General features: G+C 52.5%; 6 protein-coding genes across 6 annotated transcripts in view; 4 read left to right on the top strand and 2 right to left on the bottom strand.

Annotated features, from left to right (window-relative positions):
* The window catches only part of GUITHDRAFT_148043 (hypothetical protein), a gene marked incomplete at both ends in the record, with an annotated part of 1,541 nt that extends 1,176 nt beyond the window's left edge, over positions 1-365 (top strand). The window contains 3 exons of the mRNA XM_005820167.1: positions 141-183; positions 236-291; positions 345-365. Coding sequence (XP_005820224.1) covers positions 141-183; positions 236-291; positions 345-365 — 120 coding nt within the window. The remainder of the gene's footprint in view (positions 1-140; positions 184-235; positions 292-344) is intronic.
* Positions 366-1,564: 1,199 nt separating this feature from the next.
* GUITHDRAFT_81643 (hypothetical protein) lies at positions 1,565-3,623 on the top strand (the record flags this gene model as incomplete). Its single annotated transcript, XM_005820166.1, has 3 exons — positions 1,565-2,245; positions 2,457-2,606; positions 2,658-3,623. Coding segments are annotated over 3 exons (1,797 nt in total), but the record flags the coding sequence as incomplete, so codon positions are not given.
* A 3,404-nt stretch (positions 3,624-7,027) lies between these two features.
* Positions 7,028-7,774, bottom strand: GUITHDRAFT_120557 (hypothetical protein; the record flags this gene model as incomplete). The annotated part of the gene is made up of 1 exon (XM_005820165.1): positions 7,028-7,774. The coding sequence occupies one exon, from the start codon at positions 7,772-7,774 to the stop codon at positions 7,028-7,030; it is 747 nt and encodes a 248-aa protein (XP_005820222.1).
* Positions 7,775-9,741: 1,967 nt separating this feature from the next.
* Positions 9,742-11,325, bottom strand: GUITHDRAFT_120556 (hypothetical protein; the record flags this gene model as incomplete). The annotated part of the gene is made up of 13 exons (XM_005820164.1): positions 9,742-9,808; positions 9,856-9,938; positions 9,983-10,033; positions 10,083-10,115; positions 10,169-10,232; positions 10,401-10,444; positions 10,496-10,538; positions 10,582-10,634; positions 10,687-10,731; positions 10,899-10,955; positions 11,008-11,050; positions 11,095-11,150; positions 11,194-11,325. 13 exons carry the CDS (start codon positions 11,323-11,325, stop codon positions 9,742-9,744), a joined length of 771 nt encoding a protein of 256 aa, XP_005820221.1.
* Positions 11,326-11,871: 546 nt separating this feature from the next.
* On the top strand, positions 11,872-12,369 carry GUITHDRAFT_120555 (hypothetical protein; the record flags this gene model as incomplete). Its single annotated transcript, XM_005820163.1, has 1 exon — positions 11,872-12,369. One exon carries the CDS (start codon positions 11,872-11,874, stop codon positions 12,367-12,369), a length of 498 nt encoding a protein of 165 aa, XP_005820220.1.
* Positions 12,370-13,317: 948 nt separating this feature from the next.
* On the top strand, positions 13,318-16,070 carry GUITHDRAFT_148038 (hypothetical protein; the record flags this gene model as incomplete). The annotated part of the gene is given in 13 exon segments (XM_005820162.1): positions 13,318-13,554; positions 13,694-13,956; positions 14,006-14,400; positions 14,478-14,542; positions 14,596-14,795; positions 14,815-14,881; positions 14,928-15,029; positions 15,077-15,160; positions 15,214-15,351; positions 15,416-15,496; positions 15,561-15,595; positions 15,625-15,655; positions 15,708-16,070. The coding sequence occupies 13 exon segments, from the start codon at positions 13,318-13,320 to the stop codon at positions 16,068-16,070; spliced, it is 2,061 nt and encodes a 686-aa protein (XP_005820219.1).
* Between the last annotated feature and the right edge of the window lie 147 nt (positions 16,071-16,217).

Raw genomic sequence — 16,217 nt, 5'->3', positions numbered from 1 at the left:
ACCACCACCACCACCACCACCACCACCACCACCACCACCACTAACCACTCCTCCTTCCTCCTCCTCCTCCTCCTCCTTCCTCCTCCTCCTCCTCCTCCTCCTCCTCCTCCTCTCCTCCCGGACTGAACTTGCTGCCCTAGATGGCCTACAGCAGCGCGGAGGCGATGCAGGAGCTGTCAGGGAGTGAGTGAGGTGAAGGGTCTGCAGAAGAGGTGACGGGATGGCTGCTGTGCAGGGAGAAACCTCTTCTTCCTGGACCATGAGGCGATGATGGCAGGATCCGGGCTCTATGTGAGTAGCGGGAGACCTCAGACGATGCTGCTGATGACTGTTTACCCTCCCAGATCGTGTCAGACTTCTGTTAGAGTCCTCCCTGCCCTCCCTGCCCCTCCCTCCTCTCTCCCTCCCTCCCCCCCCCACTACTTCCCCAGTCTTCTCAATCGTCTCCTCTCTGCCCTCCTCAAGCTCTCCCGACATCTGTCGCGCTCCTTCTGCTCTTCGACTTCGCCAGCGCTCTCGATCTTTAATGGGTACACAGCCACCAAGTAAACACTGCAGCAGTCATGACGAGACACGTGAGCGGACGAGGATGGCGACGAGAGACGAGGAAGGGAAAGAGCGAGAGAGCGAGAGGAGCGAGAGGGCGAGGGAGGGGGAGGGGACGAGGACGAGGACCGGGAGGAGGAGGAGGGGAGAGCGGGGCGGGGGGCGGGGGGGGGCGGGGAGGAGGTTAAAGCTTCACTGCGGGGATTTTTTAGGGGCGGACGCATAGTTTGCTGAGGACTTGGGGGCATGGACAGGAGGAAGGGGGTGGGGTGGTATCCAAGGGGGTACGGTACCTCGACAATGTACTGGAATACTACCATATACCGGGTACCAATACTTATGTTTGTGCTGTAGGGGTGATATTAATATAAAATAAATATTGTAAAATTTTCAGTGTAGGGTGGGGTGATCAAATCCTAGGGGTGGGGTGTGTTGAGAGAGGAAGCCAATGCCAGGGGGACGGGGAGAAAATGGGAGGAGGCTGGTGGACGAGGAAGGAGGGGGGAGGAGGAGGAGCAGCAGCAGCAGCATCGAACAGGAAAGGAGGGGAACTTAGCCATCTCGCTCGTGGAGTGTAGAAGAGGAAACAGAACAAGTGAGTATGGCCAAGGAGAAAAAAATAGCACAGGGGAAGGGAGGAAAATCGTTGCTGAGAAAAACAAGGGAGTAGGAGGATTAAGTTCGGGATAGAAACGGAAGCAAAAGGTTGGTAGTGGAAGGGGCCAGAGGCAGGCAGGAAGAATGGAGTGGAGGAAGGGGATGCTGGAAGAGAGTTTGTCTACAGTCAATTGACTAATACGAACAGAAGTTCAGGATGAAACTACTACTGGACACAACCCACTTTCTCTAAGACCATCCAGGCAACACACAATGACGTAAGCTCTCCTCGTCCGTGTTCTCCCTTGCAACTCTTCCTCTCTCCTGCTGCTCCTTGCTCCTCGTCCGCTATCCTCTCCCACCACATCTTCTTCTCGTCTCAACCGTCCATTTGACATTTTGGCGCAGCATCGAAGCTACCATGGGGCTAGAAGTCGACTGCGAGCTTGAGTTCTCCCTGGACCTTCCGGAGCCCTCGACATGGGAGGGGAGGCCCGTCCTGTTCCCCCGCGCCCAACAGTCGGAGGACTCAGCGCACGACGAGGAGGAGGAGCCCAAGATCAACTCATGGCGGCTCAAGGAGAGGATGAAGACGATGAACGTGGCGCTGGTCGCTTGTCTCAACATCCGCGTCGACCCTCCTGACGTCATCAAGCCCTCGCCCTGCGCCCGCATGGAGTGCTGGGTCGACCCCCAGATGATGAGCCCGCAGAAGGCGCTGGAGACGATCGGGAAGAAGCTGGAGGCTCAGTACCGGCGATGGCAGCCGCGAGCGAACTACCAGCAGGGCCTCGACCCCAAGGTAGATGACGTGAAGAAACTGTGCGACAACCTGCGCAAGGAGGCCAAGGACGAGCGAGTCTTGTTCCATTACAACGGCCATGGGGTCCCCAGGCCGACGGCCAACAGCGAGATCTGGGTTTTCAACAAGAACTTCACTCAGTACATCCCCCTCTCTGTCTACGACCTGCAGACCTGGTTGGGATCGCCCAGCGTCTTCGTCTTCGACTGCTCCAACGCTGGCGTCCTTGTCAACCAACAACATCGTGATGCTGATCTCATCATCCTTGCTGCTTGCAGCGCAGGAGAGCTGCTGCCCCAGGTACTTGAACTTTTACATCCTTACTCCATCACCCCCTGCTCTCCATCTACCACTCACAATCTGCCAACTCCGGCTCATCGTGCTCCCTCTCTGCTCCCTAACTACGTCTCTGCTGCTCCTTCCTCTCCGCTCCCCCCTTCCGTACCCTCCTCTCTTCGTCGTCTTCCTCCCTGTCTTGGTGTTGTTCTCCTTAAACCATCTGCGACCACAGAACCCTGAGCTCCCTGCCGACGTCTTCACCTCCTGCTTGACGACGCCCATCACGATGGCTCTTCGATGGTTCTGCAGCAGATCGTCCTCCCTGCTCAAGATTGACCCGAGCTTGATCGACCATATTCCCGGGCAGCTCAACAACAGGAAGGTTGGAACTGTCGGGTCACTCTCCGCACTGAACGACTGAGTTTGCTTGCAGACCATCCTCGGAGAGCTCAACTGGATCTTCACGGCCGTGACCGACACCATCGCCTGGAGTCTCCTCCCCCCTGAGCTATTCCAGCGGCTGTTCCGTCAGGACTTGCTCGTCGCTTCCATCTTCAGGAACTTCATTCTCGCCGAGCGTATCCTCCGCTCGGTCAACTGCAACCCAGTCTCAGTTCCTAAACTTCCTCCTTCTTATCAGCATCCCCTCTGGTCTGCCTGGGATCTTGCCGTGGAAGTTTGCCTCTCCCAGCTCCCGGCTGTCCTGGCGGACCCTCCAGCAGAGTATCAGCCGTCAAGTTTCTTCGTCGAGCAGCTGACTGCCTTCGAAGTCTGGCTCGAGTTCGGAGGGAGGAAGGAGACGAAGCCTCCTGTCCTTACCGTCGTGCTGCAGGTGCTTTTATCGCAGGCCCACAGGTTCAGAGCTCTCAACCTCCTCGCTCGCTTCCTCGACATGGGTTCCTGGGCCGTCAACCATGCTCTTTCAGTCGGAGTCTTTCCCTACGTGCTGAAACTCCTTCAGAGCCCCTCCAAGCACATCCGAGAGCCGCTCATCTTCATATGGGCTAAGATTTTAACGGTCGACAGCTCCTGCACCGTCGATCTGATCCGCGACACGGACTACACCTACTTCCTTCAGTGCTTGACTAGCCCGGACCTACCTCCGAACCAACGAGCCCTCTCTGTTGTCATCCTCAGCGTCATCGTCTCCGAGCTACCCGAGGCCAAGGACAAGTGCCTTCAGGGCGACATCATCATCGGCCTCAAGGGCCACGTCGACTCCTCCTGCCCCCACATCCGCAAGTGGGTCTGCCTGTGCTCCGGCCAGCTGTGGTCCTCCTACGAGCGAGCGAAGAGTCTGGCGCTGGATCAGCAGCTCCCCCAAGTCATCGTCACCCTCCTCCAAGATCCTGTCGCAGAGGTCCGAGCAGCTGCTCTGTATGCTCTGGGCACGTACATGCGCTCTGATCGAGACTCCCTCACCTCCGACGCTCTTCCCAAGAAGCCCGAGCATGCTGAAGGAAACGCAGCAGAGAACAAGACGGCAAAGACAGGAGGAGCAGCAGCAGCGGGGGCGGCAGCCGCGAACCGTGCGGACGAGGACGTAAAGGCAAGGATCGATCAGGAGCTGGCTCTTGCCCAAGCCTCTCTCAGCACCCTCGGGGATGCCAGCCCGGTGGTTCGACGCGAGCTGACCTTCCTGCTGGCGATTCTGATCCGTCGCTTCGAGGAGGGAGTTGTGCAGGTCTGCGTGAGGGCCGGATGGAAGTCAGCTGGGGGAGGAAGGGGGATGGACAGGAGCGGCAACAATGTGATGATCCCTCAGTTCATCGAGGAGGCGGACGGCGACTGGCTGTCCATATATCAGTCCCTCACTGGTGGTGGGGGATCGGACGGCGGCAACGCTAGCCAGAACAACGTCGGTGCCTCCAACTCCCCATACGCGTCAAACATGCCCATCCCCCTGGCGAACAGAAAGTAAGTCGTGAGGGAGGAGCCACCCTGACCCTCCTCAGCCTCCCTGGCAGGTCGCCGGTCAAGATTCGCCCGAGGACTCTCAACCGTGAGAACGAGAAGCCCAATGACGCAGTTCCCTTCCCTACCGAGGTGCGCAGGCTCCCACCCCTCTCTCCTCCTCACCTCAGACGCTGCTCGTCTAGATCATCGCTCTCCCGTTGCCTCCTCCTCCTTCATCTCCTTCCACTTCGTTCCCTCACTCCACGTCTGAGCAGGTCTGCTCCTCTGTCGTGGCGACTCTCCTCCGGCTCTCACGAGATCCCATCGGCGACATCGCGCGGACCGCAGGCGCGCTCCTCATCTGGCTCGAAGAGAGATGCGATCCGGGCCGGGTGAAATTTGTGCCTCCCTCCTTCCTCTTGCTCACTCCTCCTGCAGGGGAGACCGATCCCAGCAGAGCGTCCTGGAACTCCCAGCAATGCTGGAGGAAGTTCGCACCCTATGAACTCTCCTGTAAACGTCTCTGGCGCACAGTCGACGAGTCCTTCAGAGAGGCCTCTGCTCCTGCGGACTCTGCGCGACCCAGTTGGGAGCTTCGGTTCTTCTTCCCTCGCATCCCCATCGCAACGGAGCGCCTTGAACAACATCCGCATGTCTCCCAAGCGCTGGTTCCCCAAGCTCTTTGGAGGGCGCGAGGACAGCATGAAACGGACCGTCCGTGAGGCGAGCTTGCAGGTGCTGATCCTGCTGCCGCTTTGCCAACGCTCACGGCCTGACGCTTGCATGGTGCTTCTCAGCTCGATGACTCCTCTCTCTCCATCTCCGGCAACGTCGACCCATCGCTGCACGCTCACGGAAGGAGATCAACGGGCCCCCTCGAGCTGCAGTCCCCGGTCACCCTGACGAGCCGCTACTACCAGAAGAACCTCGGCTTGATACGGCAGAGGCTGCTCAAGGTCTCCTACACCTTCCTCTCCCAGTCCTTGACGCGCTGGCAGTCGAACCAGATGGAGAAGGAGCAGTCGGAGTTGGACCAGCGGAGGAGAATGGAGATGGCAAGGTGATCGTGCTGTCGCGCGAGTGTGGAGCTACTCAGACTTGTGCTGACTTGTGCGCTAAGAACCAACGCGCTCGCCCGGAAGCTCATGAACTTGACTAATCCCCCAATCCCCCATCAGATCGCTCTGCTCGACAACCAGGTGCTTTCCGTGAGAGGAGCCGCGTTTCTCTTACCATGACGCTCCAGGGTCGCTGTCCAAGGCAGCTTGTCTTCCACCCGCATGCTCCCTTGCTTGTTGTAGGGGACGACACCAACTGCATCAGTCTGTGGCACTACGGGGATCAGGTGAAAGGCATGACTTCTGTGGTCCTGCTGACATGTCACGGTCTCGCAGATGACGGGCTGTAGCAACAGCTTTCGCAACATGAATCCAGCAGGCACCAGGCTCAGTTCTCTCCTCCTCCTCCATGAGGTATCTGTCGTGCTCGCATGATATCAGATTGGTGATGATGGAACAGAACGATCCGTACCTCGGCCTCATCCTCTCGGGCTCCGATGATGGCGTTATCAGAGGTTGTAACTTGCGATGAGCCAGACTTGGGTGACATGTCGCGTCAGCATGGCGAGGGTTCGGCGAACGCGGTCAGGAGACGCTGGTGGGAGGATGGCGAGCTGTGCCTGAGATGCAAGGATCGAACCGTGGACCCGGTAATGGGAGGGAGGGGGAAAGAGGCAGAGAGAGAGCGAGCGAGCAAGACAGACAGAGAGGGAGAGGAAGAGCCAGCGAGTGAGCGAAAGAGGGAGGGAAAGTGGGAGGAAGCGGGGAGGTGATCGGAACTGTATGTAGGTTTGGTGATGCATATGCTCCAAGACTTCTCCAAGTTGGTGGTGGGAGGAGAAACGCCTCTGATCCGCGTCTGGGATCTAGCGAGAGAGCGCTGCGTGCAGGTCTGTGACAGCAAGTTAGTCGCGGAGAATCTGACGTGGAGCAGACTTACAGGAGCGGCACTAACAACTCCGTCTCTTGCGTCTGCTCGATGAAAGCAGGAGATACCAACACTGCTCTGGCAGGGTGCAGCGACGGAAGCATCCGAGTGACCCACCCGATTCCTGTCTGCAAGAACCTTTTGACCTCTTTCCAGATCCTCGACCTCCGTGCCATGAACTCCAACCCGCCCGCTGCTCTGGTTGAGCACTCCACCTACGTTGTCAACGTGGCCATGCTCAACGGCCCGCTGAGCTCAGACTCGCAGGTCTGCTCCTCGTGCCGCCTCCTCCTCGGACACTGACGGACTGCAGCTGATCTCTGCCGCGAGCAACGGCGAGATCAAGATCTGGGACCTCCGAACTATGAGCTCACTCAAGACGTTTCGAGTGCGGCGCTACCTGCACAGGAGAGAGCTGGCTCTGACTCCTTGCGGTACCAGGCTCATAAGGAGAGGATCACTGCCATGGCGTTGCACCCATATGCCCCGGTCCTAGCGACGGGGTCTGATGCTCAGATGGTACGTCACGCTCCTCCCTCGAAGTGTCTTTGATCTCCTCGCAGGTCAACGTCATCAGCACTGGAGGAGAGCTACTCAACACCATCAAGTACCACGAAGGCTTTCTCGGCCAGAGGATCGGTCCCATCTGCTCCGTTGGCTTCCATCCCCTTAGACTGATCCTTGCTGCTGGGGCTTCTGACTCCATAATCTCCATCTACTCCGGAAGCTGAATCGCTCCTGCTGATCCCCTGCCATGTACATTATCACCAATGCGCATGAAAGATTCCTTTCATTCGGATCCTGTATCTGTGACCTCAGTTTTATTACATCCCAACAATGGCACTGACGAGCTACACGCACATCGATTTCACGCAGAAAGCGCCTGCTCCTCAAGTTATGCAATTAGGCTTTCCGGGCATCCTAGGTGCCTCGCGATGCAGGGCCATGCACTCTATTCCGAGAAAAGACATTGCCATCGTTTCTGAGGAAAAGGCCTTCTCCAAAATTGACTGTCCAGTACGGTAGAAGCATAGCGTTCGCTTGTGCTTCTTTCTTTGAAGCTCGAAGCAACTTGACAACGCCAATATCGTCCAGGGTCTCGAGAGTCTTCTTGAGAATACGAATTCTTCCTCCACTTCGCCTTTGCTTCAAGGAGGAGAGCGCAGCTTTCAACTCTTCTGTTAGCATAATCAACGGCATTACCATGAGAGGTAGACACTGACCTAGCGATTCAAAGAGACGTCCCTTTTTGTTCGGGGAGCGCTTTTCTTCCGACAGGACTGGCTGCTGAGGCAGTAACATATCAACTTCCGTCCACTGCAGCCGTCGTTGCCGAGTCTTCGACGTCTCAGCATCATCCTTTAATGGTTTCGAATCGAGATCTCGGATCTGGTCATCCGGTTCTATGACACTGTTTTGCTTAGCGGAGTCAGCATTGACTTCATGATCATGAAATACATCATCAGAGCACAACAGACTATCGTTTGAAGGAACATCCGTCTCTGCTTGAATTGCATTATCCACCTGTACATGTTGCAGGGTGTCTGCAGGGTGATCCCTGGAACATTGCGAGAGGATTGCGATGTTCAATCGATCGATGGAGTCGAGTTGCACTTGTCTAGCGCTGGTTTCTGACCAGAGCATCTGCACGAGATCTTCGGTTGGCATCTTCGCGGTTAGTTGCTCTGCAAAACCTTAGAGTTAGAGACACACAACACGAATGTTTTGAGGATTCCTGAGAGGAGGATATTGGGCTTTGAAGGATGAAGTCGGCATTGTGATGATCACACCATAATTGCAAGTTGAGTGACTGTTTTATCTCGTTGAAGAAGCAACAAAAGAACCTCTTAGGTTGTGATGTCAACTGAAGGAACGCGAGTATGCAATGAAGAAGCAGGATGATTCCGACAGAGGAGGACAGAAGGAGGGAGCTGCATTCAGAGTTCGCGGCAGGTGCAACGAATCTCTCGAAGCAAAGCAGAAGATATGGATTAGAGGAGGTGCTGGTATGTCAGGGAAGAGCAGGAGAGAGGCAAGCCATTGAAACCAGGAACGACTCAAGCTCATGGAAACATCGAAGAAGATGAGGAGCAGGGACAGGAGCATTGCGAGCGGCAGCAGCAGCAGCGACGTCGCATGTCAAGAGCGGCGGCATTGGCGGTTGTACGTCAGACTATCTGGTGCTGATTTTGTTGGCGGGAAAAAGTTTGCGCTGCTAATCTATCAAAGTACCCCCCTATCAAAGTACCCCCTTGATACCCTCAACTATTGGGTACATGAAGGGGGTACTCCCGGTTGCAGATACTAGTCAAAGCACCACCACCCCCATGATCCTCAGCATTCAGTACCCACCCCTGTGGGAGATTCGGCGGGAAAACCAAAACAAGAAAGAAGAATCAGAGGAGAGGAGAGGAGAGGAGAGGCGCGAAGGGAGATAATGGAGAAAAGGAAACAGCGTGTAGCGGGGGAAGAATGCAGGGAAGGAGAGGAGAGGAGAGGAGAGGAATTGATGGGAGAAGAGAAGAGAAGAGAAGAGAGGAGAGGAGAGGATAGGGGGGAGAGAAAAGGGGGGGAGAGAGGAGAGGAGCAGCTAGTGTTCATAGCGAATAGCCGAAGATCATACATTAACGTTTCGAGCCGAGGGCGAGGAACATGGAATGGTTCGAGGCTGAGTGAGAGACATGGAAGGGACACGGAATGGTTGAAAAGCAACGCTAGGAAGCAGGAGAAGAGAGATTGACACAGCGTGTGGGAAGTGCTGATATGTACTACGATTCACCCCCTGCACTACAGGAGAGATGAACCGCAAGCGAAAAATCCTGAACTTGTATCCTGATGGCATCGATATTCGAGAGACGAGAACTTGTGTCATCGAGTTGTGCCACAGTAAGAATCGTCAAGCTCCTGCCCTTCAAGAGTTTGAAGGTATCCCTTGCAAGATTTCCATCAGGAAACAGGTGGATCGACCTAGTTCTTCACCTCCAGTACACTGATAGCTCCCTAGATCTTTAGCGAACGGATCCGAGAACGAACGGAAACTTATACCAAAGTTTACGTTCCGGAACCGAAACAAGAGACATGGATTTGCTGCAACCAATGCTCCTATGTCACTCCGAAAAAATCACATTTCAGAAGACATTTCAAAGCCGTCCACACCATGATGAGTGCGAGCTTAACAGCAAAACACAAATATTCACTTTCCCATCTTTCAAGTGTTTTTGTGGTAGGAGGCTTCAAGGACTTCAGTTGGACATGGAATGAACATCTGTTGGGACAAAGTGAGCAGAATTGTCAACCATCGTCCGGCAAAACTTCAGATTCCCTCTAGACTAGGGTCGATTTGGACAATTCAAAGTTTAGCGAATGTCGCGCCTTGTGTTCTAATAAATTGTTCTTCTGCTAGTAACTGCCTTCAGCATAAGGGTGAAATGCAAACTTCAGTACTTGGGTTCCTGAGTCTATTCGAATGATTGGACGGTCCATTTACTTACAAAACAACCATGCGGTGAGAAGTGAGCGGATCCGGTAGAAGGGTTGAATCGGGGTGTGAGAGTTAGTCTACGACCGCTTGCGAGGCTGAAAGGGATGTTTGATCTATACAACATTCGTCCTTGTGTCGAAAATGACGTCCAATTTCAATCAGAACTTAGCAAAGCATCCTCGTCACCAACTTCAAACTCGTCGAGGGACATGTCGGGGTGCCTTCCATCTCCAACTTCAATGGCACAAGGAAAGCATAACACATGTACCTGATCATCTCGTATCGAGCAAGGCATATTGCTAGCTCCCGAGTCTTGAATTCATCCCGATTACCAAACTCTTCGAAACCAATCTATTTTCAAGTTGAGCGCGAAGGTTGTTAAAGTGCGTTCCTACCAAGGTTTTGAAGACTTGCTCGTCTTTCATCAACTTCATACATGGAAGCACCTGTTAATTGTCAATGAAATCAAATACAATCTTGCAAGGGTTGTCATACCTTCACCTTCAACTTCTCTACAAGGAAAGGAGCCTGGGAAAGGTGCATGCGATGAATATGATGCACAAGGAGCAGGGTGACGTCACTTTTTCCACATCGACCTTGACAAACATAGTTTCTACATGCTCCACAGCCAACTGCGAAAGATGCCTGTACAAGCATCGATTACGCAACCTTAGGTATCAAGTTGACAATAATTTCCTATCTAGAAGTTTGCATCTTTCTGTCGATTCGCGGAAAAAGTGCACCACTATCCTGGGAGAGAGAAAGGAAGTGAGGGATGATGAAGAGGAAGCTGATAGAACACTTCTAAACAACCTCTTGTGGTGTCTGAACATGCTGAACAAGTCACGTTCTGAGACCTGCGTTCGCATCATCAACCAACATGTCTCACTGGCCTCGAATGGCTCCACCTGTACATAATCGCCCGTCCCCATTGCCCGCCACTTGTTCTGCCTACATACATGTCAGCAAGCACATGAATCAGCGTGCTAGTTACAGGTATTGTATCTTCTTCAATCTTCGAACACGCTTCTCTCGCAATTGTTCAATCTTTCACAAGCGTTTAGTCGGTACGGATCTCTTCAAGAACAGGATGAGGTACTTCGTCGGAGTCCAGGTCGTCGAGATGCTTAATCTTCTCATCCACCTGACAACATCCATTCACTGTCCTACACTTAGCGAGCACTACCTATCCTCCTGATTCTAAGGTACAAAACCGAGGATTCTAAGAGTACTCCTACTCTGAGGTAGTCTTCAAGTGCAACCTCACTGAGGTAGTAACGAACCACACTGAGACAAATCTAACATCTTGACCATACTGAGATCTATCACGTTGATCTCACACACCTGCTTCTCCATTACACTTGCGGCCTGTCCAAGTCAAATCATATGGCATCCATATAATACTCCTGATACTCATTACCTTCATAAGATTATATTGGATAGCGTTTTCTAAGGCGTTTCCCCTGCATTAAATTCATCTCTCCCTCGGATCGAGGACAAGGTCTACGTGGGCATCTCATTCTTCCTTACTGCGAATTCTGGAAAATCGTTCTTCACCTTGACCTGCAAGCCAATGTGACGAGGCATGGGTCAGGAGGGCACTGACCTCTTCGAGCCACTTGTGGAGATCTCTCTTCCCTCCTCCTCGGAGCTTTAATGGTCGCACGGTCAGCCCGGCGGCATCGCGACAGCAGCTGCCGCACGAGGCCATCGCGTTCGTGCATGCCATCACGGCCATGGTTCCATCGGGACCCTCATCCCTCCTCATACCGGGCCCTTCAAGAACTTGGCCGCTGGCAGGAACTTGCCAAGTTGGCGGCCAAGGTTGGTGGGCCTGCTGGGGGAGCTTGAAATTTGCTGAAAATCTACAAGTAAATTACCATAGATTACTAGCACATTTGACCCACAAATCTTCCCAAACCTGCGCGGGGAAGTTAGCTAGCACAATTCAAATGTGCTGAAAATTTTCCGAGTAAATTATTTGAAGATTATTAGCACATTTGACACACAAATCTCCCAAACCTGCAAGAACTGGCAACTTATTGGCATATCATCAGCACAATTGAAATGTGCTGAAAATTTACAAATAATTTTTTTGAAGATTATTAGCATATTTCCAGTTCCCCCCCTCGGTCCCTTTCAAAAGACAAGCCACCACAGAGACCACACCATAAAAACACGCGCCATGATACACGCGGAGTTCTCGAAGAAAATACGTGAAGTCCTTGGGTACACTGCGATGTTTGAAGTAGATCGTGCCCACCAAGAACCTTTGTGTATGAACATGGCCAAGTATGTCATCGATGCCAGCGTGGATGCCTACGAGATTTGGTGCCAGTGGAGACTGGATGATGAAGAATGTCTCCCCATTCTTTACGCTCTACAGATTGTGAAGCCAGATCTGGAGACTGCGTATGAGATACTCAAGGAGCGTAACCTGGACGTGGTAGCACTGTCTTGTTTGATTGAGATTGCCGGAAGAGATCCCGACGACTTAAAAAAACCTCAGTGGATCCTTCCAATCTTGGAGGACGAGGAGATCTTTTCAGAGTACATGAAACATATCAAGGATCATCGTATGCTGATTCACAAGAACATGTTCACCGTGTACGAATTTGCTTACATCCCCGACGAGGAGTTGCAGGAAGTTTGGTCATCCCAGTTTGGGATTGAACAGCTGTGGTACGCTCAGTCTACTGAAAAGAAGGAATTCTACAGAGAGATTAACCGCATTTTGATGCCGCTGATCGAGGAATGCAAGACTATTTGCGACATGTCATAGTATGGCGAGTTCCGCTTTTGCAACACACTTTTGCGATATGAAAAGAGAATGGTATTGGCCCGGGACATTGAATAGATAAGGGCGTTTGGGATTGTTGCTCTGTGTTGGGTGGGCGTATCCATTTTTAAAACTAGTTTTCGTTTTGAACATGAATGAAGTTTATTGTGGATTTTAAGGGAGATAGGGTACATTGTCATGAACCTACGGTACCATAGCTAGGAGTTTGTAAACGTCATTGTACTCCGATTAACAAACTTGTGCTCTGTCGATAATGAGCCTCGCCGGATTACATGCTCAATCATGGCATGTTGCTGTTGAAAATTCATGCAATTCTATCAAGCCTTACACATTCGGATGACTCTTCTCTTCAATCAGGCTCTCTCACTAGCCGCAAGTTGTTTAGGCTTCTCATCCCAATACTTGAATTGAACTGAAATTATACTCGGAGATTGTGCTGAAATTGTATGAATATTGTGCAAGTTTTTAATGCACTAAAATGTTGCTGACACATTTCATGTGAGTTTAATGCACACGAAACCAGAATCATTGTGAGGAGCGCATCAGAGATAGACTGTAACTCGGCGCTATCTGACTGGCACGACGGAAGTCAGGACGCCGTGACGCCGAGCCTGACAATCAGGTAGACCCGATGATGAGGGCCGGGGCCCGGCCCGGCCCGCCGACGGTCAAGTGCATTGACTTATCATTTTAGTCAAATGTTCAGGGAACTCTCCACCCCCTTCGACACCCACCCCCTTATCGTCAAGTCCCCCTTTTATCGTCAATTTATACCCCAAGTACCCCCCTCTTTGACGGTTATATCACCCGTAATGGTGACTTCACCTGGGATACCCATACACTCTACCGTCCCTTCGTAGAAAGTACCCCTCCCCCCGAGTCATTTTAGCCTAGCAGCACCGGTGGTGATCTTCCTCCGGTTTGACCGCAATGTTCAACCCGCTGCCGTCGAGGCGGCCAGGCGGCGGGGGATGGGAAGGAGAAGGAGGAGGAGGCGACTCATCGGGGGATGAGGGAAACGGTTATGCAGCGAGGAGGAACCACTGGGGGAACGAGCTGAGCGACGTGAGCGATGACAACTATAGCGTCGGGTCGTTCCGCAGCCAGCGCAATATTTTCATGCCTACCGAAGACATCATTCTTTCTGGAACTCTATATAAGAAGATCGTGAGGTGATCGGCTGTTGAATTATTGAATGCTGTTTGCGTGCTCCTGTGCAGACTGTTGCGAGTTGTTTGTTCTCTTGACCTTGTCCTGACACCTCCCTGACGAGGATGATTTGAACAGCTCGTCAATCTCATGGCAGCCTCGCCTTGCCGTCCTGACCTCCTTCACCGTTTGCTTCGCCAACCCGAGCAACCCATCCATAGTGCTCGATGACATTCCGTTGCATGAAATACAGGACGTGGGGTTTGGAACTGAACTGGATGACATGATTGACGCAGCAGAAGGGAACAGCAAGCGGAGGTCATCCCGCAGGCCAACCAAGACAAGGAAGAACGCGAATACCATGAATGCAGATTTGGTGTTTTACATACAAACATCCGAAGATGGAAAGAACAGTGGAAGGTCTGAGTATCTCAGTTATGGTGATGATGATGAATGACGTGTGTTACAGGACATTCATCTTCCAAGCGAGGGATGAAAAGGAATTGAATGAATGGTTCTCGAACATAACGACAGCGTCGAAAGATTCCAAGAAGGCCAGAAAGCTCCAAACAGAAAAGACCAAGATTGGAAACAGCAACCGGAAATGGCTGCAAGTGAACTGCCTCAAACTATACAAAAACAGGATTTACCGAGCGACGTGCTCTACCGTCATTCTCTTCGCTGTTGCTATGACGCTGTATCAGACAGAAGTTTATTACACAACCGCAACTTCAGCAGGAAGATTGCTGAGTGACGGTGCGGTGACGGCCTTCAATATAGGGTGCTCTTTGTTCTTCTTGGTGGAATTGTTTGTTATGGTGGTTGGCCACATTCCACGCTGGCAACAGAAGTTCGTGATTCAAGGTAAGACGAAGATGATCTCTTCCTGACTTCACTGCTCATCCTCTAAACCTCTTATTATCGTCTTATCCTCTGCTCAGCATGGAATTCTGTGGATATTGTTGTCATAGTCATATCAGTGATCGCTGCAACGTTCGATGTCAAGGTAACCAGCTGTACATTCCCTATTCTGCAATTTGTACTGAATTCGGCCCATAGGCGCTTCGACCAGTTCGGATTCTGCGAATTTTACGAGTGTTGGGACGTCTGAGATCGTTCAAGCGGATCCTGCGAGGACTGCAGAAGGCCATACGGCCAGTGGCTTCAGCTCTGGGGTTGTTGATGATAGTGACGTGCTCGTATGCCGTGTTGGCGACGAACCTTTATGGGTATTCCTCTCTTGACGACTCTTCCTGGAAGTGATGAATCTACATGCAGCGAGGTCAAGCCTGAGTTCTTCGGAACGCTGAGTGCTTCCTTGTTTACCATGTTCCAGATTGCCACGGTGAGCCCTGTTACACGCAAGATTTCAACGGCTAACAACCTTCCAGGGAGACTCGTGGGCCTCGTATGTCGCTCGGCCAGTGTACATGGCCGAGAAAGGAACCTTTGATCGTGCAGTTGCTCTCTTCTTCTCGTCCTACGTTCTATCGGTGAGTCACTTGCCCTCCCATAACGCTCAACACTCAAACTCGACCAGACTGGTGTTGTGCTAATCAACGTCGTCGTGGCTGTTTTGCTTGATGAGCTCATTCAAACTATCACCATAGAAAAGACTGCAGCAGTATGTTGTGCTTTCCAGGTTGCCCTTCTCCTCACTCTGTCGATGGTCCACAGCAAGAGGCGCACGAGCTTGAAATGGAGCAGAAGCGACAGGCTGCTCGAATATCAGGAGTCATGGACCCTGTAATAGAGATGATCGCAAAGTTCAGTGACAAGAAGGATCTCGAAGATAGGATCCAATCGCTGTTTCGGGTCGGAACTTTGATCGAACTTTGACCGTATTCATCATCTTCTGATGTGTGCGTTGTTGTTGCAGACGCTGGACATCGCCGAGGAAGGCATGCTAGATTTTGACAAGATCAACAGCGGGTTTCTGGCTATGCGGCTTTCCGTCCCAGTGCAGCTTTCTCCGGCAAGTCTTCGATCTCCACAGCAGTGCAGGCAATGACATTGGCTGACAGGATGACTTCGAGCAGTATCTCAACAAGGATGGTTCGTGTGGATCTCACTGAGCTTGCGTTGCAGGTTGACGATGCAGCGGACCCTCTGCAGCGAGGTGACGAGAGGGATGCAGTCGTCTTGACTGGCACGTTGACGACGACTTGCAGGACGGAGAGATCAGCAGGGATCAGTTTCATGCCATCGTGATCAAGGAGCTGCTGAGGTATAGCGAGCGAGAAGCAGCCAACTCGATGAACGAGGTTCACCTTCAACGTGCTCGAGCCTGTCAGAAGACTTACATCACCCATCAGGCGGACAATATTCAACGCTCTATGCTCCTCAACCTGAAGCTGCTGGCCTTGGACATCGAGGTCGTGAAGAAGAGAAGGTCGCCCATCGATCAGCTCAAGGAGGATCTTGAGTCTGTGGAAGCACAGCTGGATGAAATGACTGAGCAAGTGCAGCTGCTTACCGACTCCTTCTTGACGCAGGCGTTCACCAGCCGGTCCAAGGCCATCCATGTACACTAGCATGACTAGGTTGTCCGTTCAGCCATGAACTTGCGTTTACTAGTCAAGTACGCAGACCTCACCGCCCCTCATCCCCTCACAGTCCCGGATTGTCAGCCCACTCAGTTTTAGTTAACTGCACGTGCCGCAATGGCGAGATGAGACCGG

The sequence above is a fragment of the Guillardia theta genome (genome assembly GCF_000315625.1).
Source record: "Guillardia theta CCMP2712 unplaced genomic scaffold GUITHscaffold_187, whole genome shotgun sequence".
NCBI classification, from domain to species: Eukaryota; class Cryptophyceae; order Pyrenomonadales; family Geminigeraceae; genus Guillardia; species Guillardia theta.
Note: the sequence above shows the minus strand (reverse complement) of the source record. Positions and strands in the feature narration are given on the sequence as shown.